General features: G+C 47.4%; 1 protein-coding gene across 1 annotated transcript; it reads left to right on the forward strand.

Annotated features, from left to right (window-relative positions):
• The first annotated feature begins 15,774 nt into the window (after window positions 1-15,774).
• SLC35G2 (solute carrier family 35 member G2) lies at window positions 15,775-17,637 on the forward strand. The gene has a single exon (XM_006037463.3). The coding sequence runs from the start codon at window positions 15,787-15,789 to the stop codon at window positions 17,020-17,022; it is 1,236 nt and encodes a 411-aa protein (XP_006037525.1). The 5' UTR covers window positions 15,775-15,786; the 3' UTR covers window positions 17,023-17,637.
• The last annotated feature ends 2,091 nt before the right edge of the window (window positions 17,638-19,728 follow it).

The following is a 19,728-nucleotide window of genomic DNA, read 5'->3' on the forward strand; positions in this document are numbered from 1 at the left end:
AGCTGAAGACATACGGGTCATTAAGAATGGGATTACAGTCCAGGAATATAGTGAAACGTGGTAACTGCTGAGGCTCAATGACAGTGAAATTGATATGAAGCTGCAGCTGGTAGCCTCTGTGTCTGTGAGTACATTTCTTGCTTTGGAAAGAAAAAGATGAGGGTGGTCAAATTATTTTTTCAGAAGAGAGACTAATTTGATAGCTTGATGCTTATACCAAGAGACAAGAACAGCAGGTCAGAGCTACTGTTCTAAGGAATGGCAAGAGGGTAGTGGTTTCCTGAGTGTCATAGGGGGATAAAACTTACATCCTGCTGTATAATAGCATGACTGCTCCTATTTAGCCAGCAGACTAATCCTTTGCTGAGATTGTAGAAATTCTCCAGCGTCACGTAGCAGCGAAGCAATGACTGATTGCAGGAAATTTCCACTTGTACAAACAGAATAAAAAATGCAAATGAGAGCTTCCGTGCATGTGGATGAATTGTGTGCATTAACGTAATATTGTCAGTTTGGAAAGGACTTAGATGAGGCCGATTAGCATGTGATATGCTAAATGAAGCGAACCACAATTAGTCACTGACTGAGGCTGATGTGACCCTGAAACAGGCAGTAGAAATTGCTTTATCAATGCAGACAGCTCCTAAAGACGTCAGGGAGCTGGAGTAGCATCATGTGATCTGTGCAGCTCATAAATTGGGGTTAAGTGGAAAGCACAGTGCAGACAACAGTCAGAGAGTGTTTGCTTTCACTGTACGAAATGTTCTCACAATGCAAGGAGTTGCTGCCTCAAGGACAAACCTTGTAGAAATAACATCACGGTGGGGCACCCCCAGGAATGGTGCTGGTCAGTGCAGAAAGCACAATTTAAGAGGATTTGGATTCTTTATTTTGGAGTGGACAATGCAGAATCTACTGAGAAAATTGCACCAGTTCTGCAGATGCTTTGTTTAGGTGATAATACATGAAGACAATTTTTTTGCAAGTGGAAGGAGCCTGACTTAAATGGAGGCTAATACGGGGTCTAGTGCTGCTGTAATTTCACGGCTGGATTATCAGAGACAATCGAAAGAGGTGACATTACAGAAAGCGACAGTGTTATGAAAACATCTATGGGGGAAGTTCTGCATTGTGTGTTAGAAACTGGTTAAATGAACAGAAGCCCATCTGGTCCCAGTAACCAGAAAAGAAGTGGCCTGACTGTGCCTGGAGTGGCTTTGAGGTTACAACCACCAACCCAGCATTGCATACGGATCTGTGTCCCGTGCCTGGAACAGGGCATTGGCTGAGCAAAGGAAGGTTGTGCATGTCACTCAATGGCAATTCTGTTCATTTGCCTGTCCATGTGCTGGAGGGTTTCCTACCAGCAGAGCAGGACTGCTTCAGGGAAGCTATAGCTGGCACCTAAGCAAGCAGTCCCTTCGCCAAGGAGCATATACTTCAATCCAGAGCCAGAACCAGAGCTCAGACCCACCGAGGAGCCCAAGGACTGTGCAGAGACCTCGCTGAGCTCTCTGCAAGGACTGCGCGCTGAGGAAGGGTACAAAGGGGGAGCAGGTGATTATGTGGCATCATGAGAGGGGCACAAAGGGGCTGTTCTGTGTAGAAGGGGAGGCCACTAAAATACTGTGGGAAGGTGGCAAAAAATGGGATATAGAGTTGGGGGGGAGAAAGGAGGCAGAGGGTGAACGAGGGTGGGAAGAGGAGGTGGTTGGTGGGAACAGGGCTGCGTAGGGAAGAACAAGTCTGATGCAAGCACAGGAGCCAGCACGTGAGAGCCGTGAGCAGAGCACCAGGGAGGGATGCTCTATGTCTGGGCTGCGTAGCAGCTGCAGAGGCAGCTGTAGAAATCAGTGGGAAGATGACCAGGACAGACGGAGATGAAGAACAGAGCCTGGCTGTACGGAGGAAGCAGTCCTCACACTCTGGCTGAACGTTCAAGGCAGAAACAGAGTTTTGCTAAGCTTCAGTTTAACTTAATTAGCATTTTTTCAGTGAAAAAATATCGAGCTGAAGAATCCCTGAGCAGACATTCTAACAGTGTGTCTGTGATCTCCCATTTCACAGAGAAGTAGGTCTGGACTGGACCTCCAGAGGTCAGGTAGTCCAACTCCCTGCCTGCGGCAGGATCATCTCTGTCCAAACCTTCCAAACATATCCTTGTCTAAATTCTTAGTAAAACTGCTGCCAACATTGCCACAAACACAAGACATCACACCCTGAGCTGCTACAGGTAAAGTAGCGGGACCACAGTGTCCCATGTCCTGCTGTTGCAGAAGCGGTTAATATACACTTAAGAGATCTCAGGCAGAGGGTTGTGTCTCCAGCTATAGAAGGGGGCAACCCTCCTCCCAATGACCATACCAAAGTCATTTGGTTTTGATGAAATTAAGGAAACGGAGACCCTGATTTGCACTGGTGTAAGCAAGAGGAAATTGGGTCCAGAGTGCCCATTTGATGCTGTAGGCATAGGAACTGCTCCGGTCTTCCATGCTGCCACTTGCACCTGTCGCAGGCAACAACTCCACTCACTGCTCTCTCCCAGGCTGTGCAGCTTGGCCTACAGAGGCAACAAAGTGCATAATTCTCTAGTGGATTTACCTCACTCGCTGGTGGTAGGTGTTTTTCCAAGCCTAGTGAGTTTCCCTACTCAAGTGAAGGCAGTGCAAGTTTGATGCACATCAAGGCTGATAGAGCTGGAAAATGCAGCTGATAGAGCAGCGCCAGAAAGCATGGCTGCTGTCTGCTGCAGTCAGATGCTGCTATGATGCCGAGGGGCCTTATCAAGAGTGAAGTTGTAAATCCCCTTCCAGGCTGAAGCTGTAGTGTGCTTTGTAGTTAGTGGCAGCTGTTTTGATAGGAATGCATTTATAAATGTTTTGGGATGTCCTTTACATTAAGGTAGAGCAGTCTGTAGGGTATGCAAAAAAGAGACTATCCTAAGTAGTTTGTGACCTCTCTAATAGCATTCACTCTGTCCTCTTTTAGAGCCGGATCAGAGCAGCAGCAGGTATAAATAGCTAGACCTTGCATGTTGTCGATATTCATTAAATACGGTTATTTAGACCCTTGCCCCTTGTCTCCGTGGTGTCTCCATATTTATTGTGTAAAGAACAAGATAGGCACAAACAGACAAAGAGCGGTGGCTGGAAGCTGAAGCTAAACAAATTCAGACCAGAAGCAAGCTTCAAATGATAACAGGACTGATAGGTAACCATTGGCACAAGGCATTGAGTCTGTCGCATGCAGCCTGTATATCAAGACTGACCATCTTTTTAGAAGCTCTGTGTAATCCAGGGGCGGGCAATTATTTTGGGCAGAGGGCCACTTACTGAGTTTTGGCAAGCCATCAAGGGCCACATGACAGGCAGCCCAGGGCAGATAAATATTAATTTTCTAAATTTTTTAGGGGCCCCGCGGGCCGGATAGAATGGCCTGGTGGGCCACATCCAGCCCCTGGGCCGCATTTTGCCCATCCCTGGTGTGATCTCACACAACCTTTGGGATATGGCAGGTTCACCTAGCTGATCGTAATGGCCTTGTAGGCCTTAAAACTCATAACGCTCTGAACACTGTTGGCCCGATAGTTGGGTAGGTAAAAATGAAAAGGCTTTTCTCATTTCTTCTGAGCCATGCTGTCTTGGTGTTTCTCTCTCCCTAATGGCTCCCTGACCAAAGCAATCTTTGCCTCCCTCTGCCTTGCTCAACCTTGTCTGGTAGCAGCTGGCTCCTGTGTTGCAGACAACAGTTCCTGCCTGGGGCCACTCTAAAGCAATGTGACACTGCTCTGCCCAGATGCAGTTGGCATAGACTCACACGGTATGGTTGATTCATCACGCTCTATGCTTATTAGTTTTGTCTTAACCAGTGACATACGTTTATGTATTAGTAATAACTTTCATAGTTTTGTCTGCATAACTCTGCTAAGTTGTACAGCAAACTCCCACCATGCTGTTACCTATGCTAGGTTGGCACAAAATGATAGCCCTTTTTAGAGCCCAAAGGCAAGCCTGCCAAATAGATGATTCTGTTGATGTCTAGCAAGCATCTCTTTGTTACCCATTGAGACTGAACATCTCTTAACTTGCTACGTTCTGGAGTTCTTGTCCCAAAACAGATCAGAAACTAGTTTGCAGGATGTTAATAAGTTATATAGAAAATGCTTTAAAAACCTGATGATGTAGAGTGCCCTATTTGCAAATTAGTTGGCTGTAAATATTAGGTATCCATTAGATGTGTCAAACTTGCCTCTACGTTTCCAGACCCAACATCATCTACATCACTGTTGAATAATCCAAGACCCAACATCATCTACATCACTGTTGTTTGAATATGCTCATAATTGTCCTAATCAATAAATAATCAATAAACGGAGCTCAGTCAGTCTGGCCTCCTGACCCTCTTTCTTTAATGAACAGCCCCTAGGATCTAGCAATCTGATCCATTTGCAGAAGACTAGCATCCATCCAGGGTGGGGTAGACTATAAATTGTGAGATAGCTCATGAATTGAAATGAGGGTGAAGACACATGCACACGCATGGTGTGCTGTCTCCAGAGTCAGAGCAAGGGAATATAGTTAAGTTTTGTAAGGAGTTTCTATTGGTGGGGGCTGCACTTTGTTGTTTCTTTGGCCAAACTGTAGGCTGAGGAGCGAGAGCAGTGAGCGGAGCTGCTGCCAGGTGCAGGCAGCAGGGCGTGCGGTAACTGAGCAGTCAGTCGGCCGGCAGCAGCAGATGGGCACTCCATGAGCTCAACTTCCCTCTCCTTTGCCCCACTGGAAAACTGGCTTTTCTGTTTCCCACACTTTTTCACCAAATGGCACCCCCTTTTCACTCATTTGGAGATCCGGGAGTCTCAGCAGCATTTTGGAAACGATCAAATGCAGCATGCAAAGATGTCAAGTTACAGATGGAGAGAGGGCACTGAACTGGATATAGGGCCTTGTTCTGTTTGTCCAGCAAGTACCATAGGGGCCAACAGGATGCCTCCGACAGAAGGAGGGTAGCAGTAGGCCCACCCAAAAGTGGTAACCTGACAAAAAGTAGAAGATTGGTTCAAAGACCAGCATAGTTGGAGGAGTATGAAGCCCAGCAGGCTACAATAGGCTGCTGGTATAGGCCAAGTCCCAAGGTGGGCTGGCTGGGAGCTTTGAGATCACTTAGACAGCTCTTGCAACAACAGAGAAATTGTCAGAAGGAAAGATATGGCAATTTCTGTGGAACTTGGATGTAAAGTATAGGCTGCAGAAAGAACAAGCTTGGGAGAGGTGCCAGGAAGTGAGTCTCTCTATCTTTGTTTTGCTTGATGTCATGTGAGTGATCATATCTACTTGAAGAGTCCTTTTGTGGACTGAAAGGGTGTTCTTAGCTGCTGGTCTCTCCTGGTCTGCACTTGCACTAGATAAGTGGAAGAAAAATTAGAGTGGAATTAAATTCTTGGCTGGCAGCCCCATGCATTCTTCTTTGAAACTGGGAAGCAGATACCGGGACTTCTAACTTCTGATCCATTCCATGGACAGCTCACCTTACTGGTTTCCATAAGGAAACAGTAAGCTGTTCTTTTCCCTACCAAGAGGAAATTATTTTAATAATTTTTGAAGTTTTCCAAAAATCTCTCTCTAATAGGAATCTCCTAACAAGGCCAGTATGCCCGATCACCATATTCCTGGCAGAGGTGATGTGAATGTTTTGGAGAATCCAGACTGGAAAAGAGAAGACGTGTTCCAGGGAATCGGGGGCAGGCTAGCTAAGTGTGCGACAGAACATTTTTGGTGTATTTTAACAGATGTGTTGATAAATCTCTGAAGAAGTCTGATAAGGTAGAAAGGCAGCCATGGAAAAGTTTGCTGCACCTGGAAAATGGGCAGCTTCTGGAGTTATGAGTGAAAACTGTACTTATTTGGTGTCTTACCCATGGCTAAAAATAGTAGCAAACAATAAACTAGCTGTAAAACTACGGTATGTGTGCTCCCAGATGAAGCCATTAGTACTGTGCTACCTGCCTATCGTCCCTTTCCCTTATCACTGTTATCTATAGCTTTGTGCGTGATCATTGGGAAGACGCACCTCGGATAAAGGAAAAATAGGAAAAGGTAGCCTTATGTCTCCTGCTCTTCAATATTTGCAGGGTCTGCCTGCCTGCAATTGTCACTGCATCTTAGTGAAGCTGTCATTGAAGCTGTCCTTGATGGTAGCCAACAGCATGGTATCTTTTACTACATGTCTGATTTTTAGGACTGTGCAACTACAGACTGTGCGGGTTACCTGCTGACACCTCCACTGTGATGTATGTAATTAAGTGCTCTAATTATGGCAATATTTACCTTGCTTATTGGTAAGAGATGCATTGGCCCAGCTGTGCAATAATTCAACCATAGTTTTGGCTGGTTTGCTAAAAAATTGTAGGCTTTCTGGTTTTCACTGAAGTAGCCTGACATATGTTTGTTAAACCAGGATTACTTTGGTGTTTACTTACATACTTTTCCCTCTAACCTTTGGCCATCTTGGATTTCACATGTATAATGTAATATTTGCTTATGAGAATTGCTGTGTTTTCCCATATATAAGTAGAGAGAGAGCTAGCTGTGTTAGTTTGTAGTCAGGTAGAAGACAGGATGGGTAGCACCCTAGATACTGGCTCAGAGAAGCGAAAGCTTTGGTTGGTGACACTTGATGACGTAGATGGCTGCCTACAAGAGCTTTGCTTCTCTGAGCTGGTTAGGCTCTGAGGTGCTAACCTGCCCTGCCTTCTGCTAGTGCAGTGCAGCTCAGGGCCACTTCATTCAGCCTGTGAGGCTCCCCACAGGTCCAGAAATTTGGCAGCTGGGGAGCAGTGATTAACACTGCCGCTGCTTCCCTGCCACCAAATATCTGGGCTGGTGGAGGGACCAATGAACCAGATATCATGGCCTCGCAAACTGGATCTGGCCTGTGAACTATAGGCTGAGCACCACAGTAATGATGTATAAGATGCAGCTTTATAGAAGATACACCACTCCCCATCCCCGAAGGATAAAATTGTGGGGAAAAAAGTTTTTAATATAAATTTGATATAAGTTTTGATCAACATTTATGACAGTGATTTACTTTGTTACACAGCATCTGTGTAGGAGGCACACCTTAATTTTACATTCTCCTTGGTGGGGAATAAATCACAACTATTGGAAAGCTACTCTACCATGTACTAGCAAGGCTTAGGCTCCTTCTTGCCTATACATACACACACAGACACTCCCATAATAGTGTTTTATACTTCAGGGCATTACTGCACATGGAGCTGGTTTCCCCACAGCTGTATTCTGAACAACAGCCAGAAGCAATACATCTCTGTCAGTTCATGCCCCCCAAATGATCCTTTTTTCCCTACCTTCGTCCTTCAGGAGTATCTAAATATTGCCCAGGAAATCAGTTTGTTCTATTAGCATATCAAGGTCTCTAGTGAAACCCACCCCCAGTGTTTCAGCACAACAAATACCAGTACTCAATAAGAAGTCTGCTTATGATACAAAGACCCCAGGTTCAGCGAAAACTGGATTTCTCCTGCTGTCTGCAGTGGCTGATGATTCAGCCCCCAGTTCAGTTCCTACAGTGCAGATTTACTCTCTTTTTAGCCCTGAAGGTGGTATTCCACATCCCCTCTGTTGACTAAGTGGCAGGCTTTCAGTCATCTACACAGCATTTTTCTGTTTCCCAGTAACATGGACACATATGTGGGCACATGCACCATGCACATAGGCTGAACAGGAACAGCAAGCTTACACACTGACCACACACATGCACAGCTACATGTAGACATTCTTTGTGGATGTGTAGTGGATTAGGGTGTAAGCAGTGTGAGGGCACACGGGGTTCAATCAGTACCCGAGTCCACAGGGAATCCAGATCGGGGGCTGGGGCTCCCCAAAGGGGTCAGAACCCAGGAGTCCAAGCTATGTGCCTAGTCTGTCATGATACCCAAGCCCATAGTTGAGGCCAAGCCAGAGGCCAGAAGCCAGGGGATCCAGAATATAGGACAGGGAAGGAGAAACAAAGTACTGGGGTCCAGGATAGGGGTGAGGCAGGAGGGTGAAAGGCTGGAGCTACTGCAAGGTGGGAGGTGTTGAGCAGCTTGGACTTAACTGAAGGGCTTGAGTTTATCCACTAAACCCAGTCTCCTACGAGCAATTAGCTTAACTCTTGCAGCTGGTGCCACTCTGATACCAGGTGGTGCTGCTGAAGGTGCCAAGCCTTCGAACAACTAGCATCCAAGGCCCAAAAACCTAGGCAGCCTATAACCCAGGATTAATGGGTGTTAAACACAAGAGGAGGAGGGCTCTCTCATGTTATAGTCCCAGTAACTGAGTGGTCAGGTACTTGCTGGGAAGCTAAAGGTCCAGGAGCTAGACACCCCGCCCCCCTGCAACTGGTTTGACTCTGTGGCTTTTGGACTTCCTGGCACAGGACTAAGCATTGCACTCTGCTTCTTATGGCTTGGTCTCAAACATTGCTTAAGCATTGCCCAGGGCTTCCTTTAGAAGCTGCTTCCCCTGAGAGCCATGAGTGAGAACTATAGGGCCAGGAGCAGGCAAACAAGAGTATGTGTGGTTTGGTGAGGTGGCTGCTGGACTGGCACAGAGGTGAGGGGACCCTCAGTTGTAGCCTGGGACCCTTGCTCATGGTGAGGCAGAAAATTCCCAATTGCGTGCCTCATTCATTTTCTCCACCAGCAGGGGCAGCAACTCAGCCACAGAAGGCTCACTGGAGGGGACCTGCCTTATGAGAAAGCTGTAGGTTCAAACTGGTTCTGGTTTGTGGAGAAGCCCAGAACCTGGCTCTCCAGCTTCCTGAGCAAGTGCCTGAACTTCGTTGTTACTAGGGCTTGCACATGGGAGGGCTGGCCACCACTCCTCCATTTTGCTGTGGGTACTTGCACCCAGATGCACATATACATCATTGTCTGCATGTGCAGGGGCAGATCCAGGATCTCGCAAAGAGGGGTGCAGGGGCAGCAACCTGCACTGCAAGGGTGGCTGCACCCCTTGCTCCCAGCCCCCCTGCCCCCACCAGTGTGTACAGAGTCCCTGAAACAGAAGAAAATCCCTTCTACCTTTCCCTTCCTGCTCAGAGGTAGGTCCCCTGCTCTCTGGCCTGTGTTCTGGTTCCACTCTTGCCAGGCACCTGATTTGAGCAACATTTGACCAGCTTCCTGCCTAGAGCAGGGGGGGCTGGACCCGATGATCTGTGAGGTCCCTTGCGGCCCCTAGCAATCTATGAATCTTCTTCCTCATCCCACCACCCAACTCCCCTGCCAGCCTCTCCACTGCTTCCAGCCAGGAAGCTCCAGAGCGAGCTGGGCTGAGCCAGGCCTGGGCTTAGCTTGGGAGGGGACAGTGGCCACAGCATGGCAAGAGAGTATTTCCCCCTCTACCTGAGCTGGAACAGGCTTGGGGAATGAGAACTCCTGGTCCTTCCCTGCAGCTGTTGTCTATGTCCCTAGCTGAGCCCAGCCACCAAGCAGCAGGCAGGAATGGCTCTGGCGCTTCCCTGCCCCAGGACAGCAGGGAGGAGTGGGGGCTGGTGGGGAGGGGGAGGGGGAGGTGGGGAGCCGCAGAAAGGCCATGCCTCTGAGCTGGAAGGGGAAGTGGGGGAAGGGTTTTCACATGCTTCAGGGACCTAAAGTCTCTGGAGGCTCCCATGGTGTGCACCAATCCAAAAGGGAGGGTGTAGACACACTTCTGTCATCTCCCGTCCCCGCCCCCATCCACCTCGTCTGCTGGGAATAGAAAGGCTACCTGCACGTAAGTGCCAAGGATGCTACTTAGTCAACTGAAAGCTGCAGCTTTGGTGATCAGGAGGAAACAGAATTCCTCCCCAGTGCTTTGCTGCCTGCTAGCTTGTCATTCCTTCCAGCATTTCTCGCAGCCAGTGTCTGACAGGCTCCTGCAGGTGTTTGAGACCAGGCCGTAAGAAGCAGAGTCTGCCTTGGGAAGCTGCTGGTGAAAGAGCTTGGCACCACCAGCCGAAAACCACAGCCAGGTCCTGTGCTGCTGTCTTGTCAGTCTGTTCTTCATAGGCAAAAGTAGCCTGAAGCCCATCACGTGCTCACAGATCCCACTCTCCTCTGCTTTATAGATCAAAAGTGTTTCTGCTGTCTTGAAGGTACTGCTGCCAGCTGTAATAGCTGCGTATAAGACTCCACAAGAGTTATTGTAACCCTGCAATTTTCTACACCAGCCCGGGAGGACTCAGTGCTCTTTTAACTTCCCATCTGTTCCCTCCAGCGATGTCTTGTAGAGTATGATGACAAGGTCACACTGACGAAGACACAGCACCATGGTGAGATGGCACTCTCGGCTGCTGCATCTTTCCTGTTTTAGTCATCTGCAATAAACTGTGGATATGGTATGTGAACAGCCCTTAGAGTAGGGATGGGATCCCATGTCCCCTCAGAGGTGACGCAGGACATCTCTGTCCCTTGGCAGCTGTGAGGCAAGGGGCAGGACTGATTGCTGTGGTGTTGATTGCGGCACTGTGCTCAGCTCCTGCTGTTGTGGTGGTGCCTATTTTTGTGTCCCCAGGGCTCCTGCCCCAGTCTCTCCCTCCCTTCAGTTATGCCACCATTTTGCCCTCTCAGGAGAGTGCCCCAACCACTGGTCTGCAGACTCCTGCTCTCTCTCTCATGCTTCATTCCTTCTTGTACACTGCAATGGCTGGAACGGGAGCAGGGGAGAGCGCCCAGCACAGCAAACCCCATAGTGGCTGGGGCAGTCATGTGGGCGGCATGGATTGGACTCACCTTAGGGTGAGAAGACAGTCGAGCCGGGATGGCTGCTTTACCCGCTAGGCTATCATATACAAAGAGAAGCGAGGTAGCAAAGCAACTGTGACTTGCATCTTCTTGGACCCTGTTTCAAGAGAAGACCTCGGTTCTTTGACAGGAGGCTGTTGGTGCCCAACTTTAGGAGAGGATCTCAGACGGTGGACCCTGCCTTCAGTAAAGTCCTGGATGTGTATGCAGTTTTGGGCACGTGCCAGTATTAGCCTTTCCTGTTAGGTAGTTCGAGGTGGCTCTCCGCTGGCATAGGCCAGTTCAAGGGGCTGGCTTTTACCGAAACGCTGCAGGGGGTTTGTGCACCTAAAGCTGCGTTCTTGTTTCACTCTGGCCAGGCACCTGATTTCCTCAAGGCCTTTGATGGATCCTGCCCTCTGAGTGTAGTTTGGGTCCCCAGCTGCTACTGGATTTAACAATCAAAATAAGATGGCTTTCTAGCGAGCTTCACGGGAGTTTCCTGTGCATTCCTGATCACTTTTGAAACTCATACAGCAGCATTTGACATGAACTAGCTAACATTTTCCCATACCTGGTGAGGTTTTAATTAATGGCATGTTACAACAGAGTTAAGGGTGGAGCATGAGGGTGGTGTGGTTGGTGGGGGGACTGGCTGGATGTCTTCCTCTCCATTTGAAAGTCTTTTTAATGTTTTAATTCCTATCATGTGTTGTTACATATACATTCTGACAGATGCTCCCACAACTGCATCAATTTATGCTGTTACCACTCCTCCGCCACCTAGTTTGTAGACCCATGGGGTGCCCTCCTGAGGTCCCTTCCAGCCTTGCTTTTCTATGATTCTGTAACTGGTGACTCGCCTGTCTCCTGAGAAGTCTGAAGAGGTGTAGCTAAGATGGCAGCCTCTGAGATTGTGGTTCCAGGCTCAGTTTATTCAGCAATTTCTAAAACAAAATGCTGAGATTAATGGCAAAGGGGACTGTTGTTTTGTGTGAGGTTTTTTAAAAAACATATTTTCTCTTCTGCTGGACATTTAGAAAATCCCTCTTTTCACTTCGAAACAAAATTAGTCTAGACTTTCTGCATTTCCAGTAGAATGGAAATGTTTAACATTTGACCAGCTCCATATGCCACCCACTCCTAAGGCAAGTCATAGGACCTACCATCACTCCATTGAGCCTTTGTTCTGATCCGGGAAGACATCCTGATCAGACTGGAACAGGGATAGGGAAGCAGACACCATCATCACCTCTGTAAAGTTTGGGTTTGGACTGATGAGCCCAGACAATCAGATCTTTACCCCCAGTGCTTGCACCTGGCTAAAGCCCATCTTGGGAGGGTGTTGGCTTCCTGTGGCAGGAGAAACAGATCTGTAGTTGCTCCCTGAAAGGTAAGATAGACAAAAAGTAAATTTACTTCTCCATAAGAGGAACTTAGCTGGCCTGAAGCCCCCATTGCACATGCAGCATCTCTTGACTGTTTCCAAGGATCTCAGCTAGCTTAGAGACTGGGCAGAATGAGCCAGTCTAACCTCACCAGTCACTATCAGGGAGAGAGGAGAGGGGGGAAGAGGGGAGGGAAGCAGACTAGCCTCGGAACAGGAAGAGGAAGGGAGGAGGGATTTTCACCCACTTTAGGGCCTTAGAAAGCCCCCCAGAAACTCCCACGGCTCAGTCTGCCTGCCCTGGTGGGGGCAGAGGAGGCTGGGAGCAGGGGATGCAGCCACCCCTGCCATGTGGGTTGCTGCTCCCACACCCCACTTTGGGAAACCCTGGATCCGCCCATGTGTTTTTCGCAAGTGGGTTTGGTGTGCTGACAATATTTGCAAGAAGGTGCTTTTGGCTAACCTTAGGAATGGCGATGGGGCAGAAGGGGTATGCTCTGCCTATTCATAGATTCATAGATGTTAGGGTCGGAAGGGACCTCAATAGATGATCGAGTCCAACCCCCTGCATAGGTGGAGCCCGTTCAAGACCTTGCCCACTCTAACTGTGAAGAAGTTCTTCTTAATGTCCAGTCTAAATCTGCACTCTACTAGCTTGTGGCCATTATTTCTTGTAACCCCCAGGGGCGCCTTGGTGAATAAAACCTCACCAATTCCCTTCTGTGCCCCCGTGATGAACTTATAGGCAGCCACAAGGTCACCTCTCAACCTTCTCTTGCGGAAGCTGAAGAGGTCCAGGTGCCCCAGTCTCTCCTCATAGGGCTTGGTCTGCAAGCCCTTAACCATACGAGTGGCCCTTCTCTGGACCCTCTCCAGGTTATCCGCATCCCTCTTGAAGTGCGGTGCCCAGAATTGCACGCAGTACTCCAACTGCGGTCTGACCAGCGCCCGATAGAGGGGAAGTATCACCTCTTTGGATCTATTCGTCATGCATCTGGTGATGCACGATAAAGTGCCATTGGCTTTTCTGATGGCTTTGTCACACTGCCGACACATGTTCATCTTGGAGTCCACTAGGATTCCAAGATCCCTTTCCGCTTCCATTCCACTAAGCAGGTCATTTCCTAGGCAGTAGGTGTGCTGGACATTTTTCCTCCCTAGGTGCAGCACTTTGCATTTCTCCTTGTTGAACTGCATTCTGTTGTTTTCTGCCCACTTGTCCAACCTGTCCAGGTCTGCTTGCAGCTGTTCCCTGCCCTCCGGCATGTCCACTTCTCCCCATAGCTTTGTGTCAGCTATGTCCTTCTCCTGCCTCTCAGATGACCTCTTCTGATCCTTTCTGAAAACTGCTGTACTCTCAGGTAGTGAGGAGAGGGCTCTGAGGCAAGCTATGACTTGGCTTGTGCGACAGATGAGGACTCTGGTGATGAGGGATGTGTCACCAGCATACCCTACAGTGAACTGCCTGTTGCATTCGATTATTCATTGGACATCACTGTTTCAGGCAGCCATAGACTCCATCCTCTGCACATCTGACTCATCTAAAAGTGTGAAAAAATTACTACTTCTGTGTGAAAGGGGCTTGGGGTGGTTTTATTCCTCCAGAATGAGTGTCAGTTATGTCAAGGATCGATGTAAAGAGCCCTGGTGAGCCTTCACGGAGAACCGGAAATGAAGATGATTCAGTAAAGCAGAAAGTCTAATGAGGCACACAGGTTACCAGGCTGATTCACTGAGGATGAAGGAGGGGAACCAAGGAGACAGGAAGGGATTTCAAGCTGGAAGGGTTGTCATGATCTGATCTAGTCTCTCTGTAAACAATAAAATACAAATACAGCTTCAGAGGATTTTGAAAATTGTAGTAGTTCTCAAGATTTAGGTCCACAGTATTATGCGGCAATCGAAGAATTTTCTCACTCGGAGGGTAGTAACACACTGGAACTGGTTACCCAGAGAGGGGGTGGAAGCTCCATCCTTGGAGGCTTTCAAGACCTGGCTAGACAAAGCCTTGGCTAGGATGATCTAGTTGGGGCTGGTCCTGTGTTGAGCAGGTTATTGGATTAGATGTGACCTCCTGAGGTCCCTTCCAGCCCTCAGTTTCTATGATTCTATGATGCTGTGCCCCACGGATGAATAACATGGTTGTACTTTTCTCCAGCCTCAAATTTATTTCTGATATTCCACTTTTCTTCACCTCTTAGCACCTGGCAAAGAGTGAAAAACATTCAGCATCACAGAATGATTAAATGATTGAAAAGGTCTAAACAGGACATTGTTATCAATGGAGTAAGAATGATAATGATGACAACCAGCAGTGCACAACCCTCGGCCTGTGGTGCCGTGTCATCCGGCTTGCGGGGCTTTCCACAGGTTAGAAATTTGGCAGCAGGGAGCAGTGGCACCGCTCTCCTGCTGCCAGATTTTCAGACCCGTGGGGAGCCCTGAGCCCTGCATACTGGACAGGATGCTGGATCCTGGCACACAGGACCGGATGAGGGTGTCATTGGGCCAATTGCAGCATGCAGGGGCAGGAGGGGGTGGTGCCAGGCCTCAGGGCCCAATCCTAGCATACAGGGAATGGGAGGGGGTGGTGCTGGGACCTAGGGCCCAATCTGGCCCACAGACTGGCCCCATGCCTCTGATCTAGCTCACAGGGCAAAAAGGTTGAGCACCACTGATGGTGATGAGGGAGGACATATTTCTCTTTTTTATGAAGTAACATAATAAAGAAAATACCATATATCCTCACGTGCCACACTTACCTTTTTCCCCAAAAATAGCTTTCCAAAATTGGATGCATCTGAAGCTGAGATGGTGATTTCTCTGCCCAAAATAAAAACCTGAGGAGGCTGTATGATGGCAGCTGCTTCTTTTCTTACTCTTCTCTCTAGCAGCTGCGAGGAGGGAAGGATGGATGCCAGGAGAGGCAAATCTGGTGGGGGTGGGATTTGCATCCTGCTGTGATTGCTGCTCTACCCACATTTAAAACCAATGGCCTAGCAGCATCACTGGCACTTCTACTCAGGCAGTGCTGCTGGAGTCAATTGACTTCATGGCTCATTATAATCTACCCACTTCCTGCTGGTTGCTCTTTACTCCGCAGCTTCCTATGACCCGCTCTCCTTTTTTAACGATGTCCCACTAATCAAGCTATACTTTCTTAGTCAATTTTGCTGTCTGTTAGCTGTTCCTGGTCTCTCTCCTTTATTTCACAGCCCTGCAGACTGTTTTTAGCAAGTTTCAAAAGCTTGGATCCACCCACAGAGTCCTGTCTCCAGCAGCTAAGAGCCACTGACAGTTCAGCTGTGAAAGGGATAAAACACCAGTCGCTTTTGCCTAAGCAGGAAGGGGAGCCTGTGGGGGCAAGTGCTATGCAAGAACATATGGGCAAACATGATTTGTAAAAGGAAGTGCCTAAAGTTAGGCTTCTAAATCCAATCTTCAAGTGGCCTGACTTTCCAATTCACTGAGCAAGTAACATTGGGAAACAAACATCAAAAGAATTCATGGATGACAAAGCCTACTTGGTTGAGGCATGCAACACTAATGAGTTTTTCTGTATTGATTGAATGAAAATAATGCTTCATCTCTCTCTCTCTTTTTCTTTCAAAGCCAGGTCTTGTTCTTGGAGGACATGGATTCTTCTTCCAAACAATATCCTGTCAAAAAACGGGTGAAAATTCATCCCAACACAGTGACGGTGAAATATACTTCCCATTATCCTCAACCTGGAGAAGCGGATTTTGAAGAAATGAGTGAAGACTTTGAAAGCTTTGTGGAGGACAACCCAAAGAAAAGGCTGCTCAGCGATGTGAAAAGGAAAGGAAGAACCTTCTTTGGGACTATAGATATCCAGCCTTCAGCAGCACAAGAGCTGAAAACCAGTGAGACTGGACAACTGCAAAATTTTGCTGAAGGAGGCCTATTCCAGGATAGAAAGACTTGGATAGTGCTGTTTGGATCTGCCTTAGCGCATGGATGCGTCGCTCTAATAACTAGACTTGTTTCTGATCGTTCCAAAGTGCCATCCCTAGAACTCATTTTCATTCGCTCAGTGTTACAGGTGCTGTCTGTCATAGTTGTGTGTTATTACCACGAGGCCCCTTTTGGTCCAACGGGATACAGATTGCGGCTCTTCTTCTATGGCGTGTGCAATGTTATCTCCATAACCTGCGCTTACACCTCCTTCACTATCGTTCCCCCAAGTAATGGGACTATTATGTGGAGAGCTACCACTACTGTGTTTAGTGCCATTTTGGCTTTTTTACTGATAGATGAACGAATGGCTTACATAGATGTTGTTACAGTAGTTGGCAGTGTGTTTGGTGTCTGCCTGGTCATGATCCCCAACATTGTTAATGAAGAACACTCTTTACTCAGCATCTGGAAGGAAGCTTTTGGCTATACCATGATGGTTATGGCAGGCTTAACGACGGCTCTCTCCATGATAGTCTACAGGTCAATCAATGACAAGGTCAGTATGTGGACTGCACTGTTCACCTTTGGTTGGACTGGGACAGTGTGGGGAGCCTCCACCATGTTTTTTCTTCAAGAGCCAATCATTCCACTGGATGGAGAAACCTGGAGCTATCTCACTGCCATCTGCATATGTTCCACGATGGCTTTTCTGGGGGTCTATTATGCCCTGAGTAAATTCCACCCAGCTTTGGTCAGCACAGTGCAGCATCTGGAGATTGTGATAGTGATGGTTCTGCAGCTGGCGGTGCTACGCATCTTTCCCAGTATCTATGACCTGCTAGGGGGAGCCATCATTATGATCAGTGTATTTTTCCTTGCATATTATAAGCTCTCCTGGAAGCACTTAGGAAGGCAGGATTATCAGGAGATAATAGATTCTTCCATTAAATGAATGCCAGTTTGTTGTTGTCTTTACAATAACAGTTTCTGCACTGCCATGTGAAATTATTGTTTCCTTATCAGTGTCTTTTATACTGTGCCGTAGACCAAGTGCTGTCTTTCTAGTTCAAATATAATGGGCCAAATTCATACTTGATATAACTATGTTGCCATCCTTGGATCTATGTTGCTATCCATCTGGTTCTAATAGAGTTGCACCAGGAGGAAATTTGTTGTAGTGCGTAAGATCATTTAAAAATGTTCAACATGCAAACAAAGTTTTATTCTCAGCTGGTTCGTAGTAAGCGTTAAAATTAAGTATAGAGAACTCTGTTATGGGTGACCTTCCATTCTAGCCATTCTTGCATAGAAAAAATATTGAGATAGTAGGATTTAATGTTGTTCATCATTCTTGGGTGCTGCACCTGTAGAATATGTGGCGGTGAAATGAAATTCAGATATCAACTTTCACCACTGAGGCAGGAAGTTTGTGTTTCATGGTAACTTATACAATACTTGATTGTAATATTTTAAAGCTAAGAATTTTAACATGTACATGGTTATAATGATCACTTACATTCTTTACGTAACTGCAAGGAGAAGAGTCAATAAAGTGGTGTTCTTTGTGGCCTGCTAATGGAGCTCTGTCAGAATTTCTGTAAGAAGCCAATGCTCAAGACTATCCTTCCCATCTATCAAGATCCTTCTGAATTCTACTTCTATCCTCCAGAATGTTTGCAATCATTACATAATCATTTTGTAATAACAGATTAATAAACATGTTAAATAGCACTGGACCGAGGGCAGACCCCTGTGGAACCATGCTGGAGACCTCCTGCCACTGTGACATGGATCCAGTTATAATTGCCCTTTGCTTGTGGTTATAGAGCCAACTGTATAGTAACTATCTAGCCCACATTTCTTAACTTTGCTCATGAAAATGTTGTGTCAAAAGCTTTAATAATGTCCAACTACACTATGTCCATTGCATTCCTTTCATCCACACAGTTAGTTACTTTGTCAAAGAAGGAGAGCAAGCTGGATTGGCATGATATGTTTTCAACAATTCCATGCTGGCTGTTAGCAATCTATAAGGTACAACTTGACCTTGCTTTCTGCTAATGATCAGTCTTTTCCTCCTTTAAATCTTCTGTTAAGAGCTGACTATTTAACAATAGACCCACAGCTCCTTGGTCTTTCTCTTATGTCCAACTTATTTATAGAGCCCCTTTTTGTAGTCCTTCATTTCTTGGTAACTTGGAAAGGGATGACAGAGATAGAACCATATAAAATGAGGGTTGAAAGGGACCTCAGGAGGACACATCTAGTTCACCCCCTTGCTCAAAGCAGGACTGTCCCCAACTAGATCATCCCAGCCAAAGACGGAGGCAGGCAACATTCAATTCATCCTGTTCAAGTTGTACATGTAAAAGAATAGTGGCATAATGGTTAGGACACTCTAAACTACTCACTCCAGAGAAGGGACTACTGGGGTCTACATGTCTCCCAGGAAGTGTTTATTTAGCTAAGCTCCAATGCCAGGCAACCTGTGCAGCAGGGACTGGAACAGAGGACTACCTATACTCAACACAAGCCACTAAACTACAAAGCCATGCTCACTTTTATTCCCATTCTCTTTTCTTCAGCTCAGTGAAACTTTTTTCTGCTACATAATAACTGATATTTATTGGGTCAGACACCACATATCCCTCTTGCCCAGTCTCCTGTATTGCACAGCAGCAGAGACAGGGTGCTGAAAGACAGAGTGAACTGGGTCTGACCAGGGATTTTTCCCCCACTGTTCCTCTTGCATGCAGCATCCTGTGTTGAAGATCCAGGAAGTTCTGGTTCAGAGGCTGTGCCCCTCACTCCCATGCTCAATAGCTACTGATGCCCTTTTCCTCCAAGAATTTGCCCAGTCCCTTTTTGAATCTGGCTAAACTGTCAACTTCCACCATGTCTGGTGGCAACAAGTCCCCTGCTTTAATTACTACAAGGTGGAAGAGGTTTGAAAGAAGACTCAAGTGTTCCCCCTTCCCCATTTCAGATGCGCCTGTAGCCTGGGAGGAAGTGGGAAACAGGTGAGTCAACTCTGTTTAGCACAGGGGAGTCCAACCTTTCATAGCAGTGGGACAGGTGCTTGTGGCCTGGTTGCACCGTAGGCCACTGCAGCCCTCAGGTAAGGAAGTAGGGGGCGGAAAAGATGGAGGAGGGTGGTGGATGCTTGTATCAGAGGGAGGGGAAGGAAAAAAGCTAACTTCCAGGGGCAGTGGGGATCAGCAGAGTGGCACAGAACAAGGGGATGGGATGGGCCGAGCTGCTTGCTGCTGATCTTTTGTACCCCAGGCTGGATCTGACGCGTGGACCGTCAGTTGTGTACCACCAATTTGGCAGGAGAGAGATTTGAACCCTGGGTTCCTGTACTGTGGGCAAGCACTCTAATCACTGAGACCTTGGATAAGAAGGGGGTTTCACTAGCAGGTAATGATTGCTCAGTTGTGGAAAGAAAGAGCTTAGTTCATGAGTGTCAAGCTTGATTATTCCCATGGGCTGAATCCAGCTCCTTGCATGGCAGGGGCAGGGTAAACAGCAGTGGTGCAGGGGTTACTGCAGCCAACACTTGCCAGTGACCCGGCCCACCAGGGACTCTGTTGCTGGGAATTTAATGGCAGGACCTACCCCTGCTTGCCCTCTCCCAAACTGATGGCTCCTTTACCAG

Source organism: Alligator sinensis, unplaced genomic scaffold (genome assembly GCF_000455745.1).
Source record: "Alligator sinensis unplaced genomic scaffold, ASM45574v1 scaffold1264_2, whole genome shotgun sequence".
Lineage (NCBI taxonomy): Eukaryota > Metazoa > Chordata > Crocodylia > Alligatoridae > Alligator > Alligator sinensis.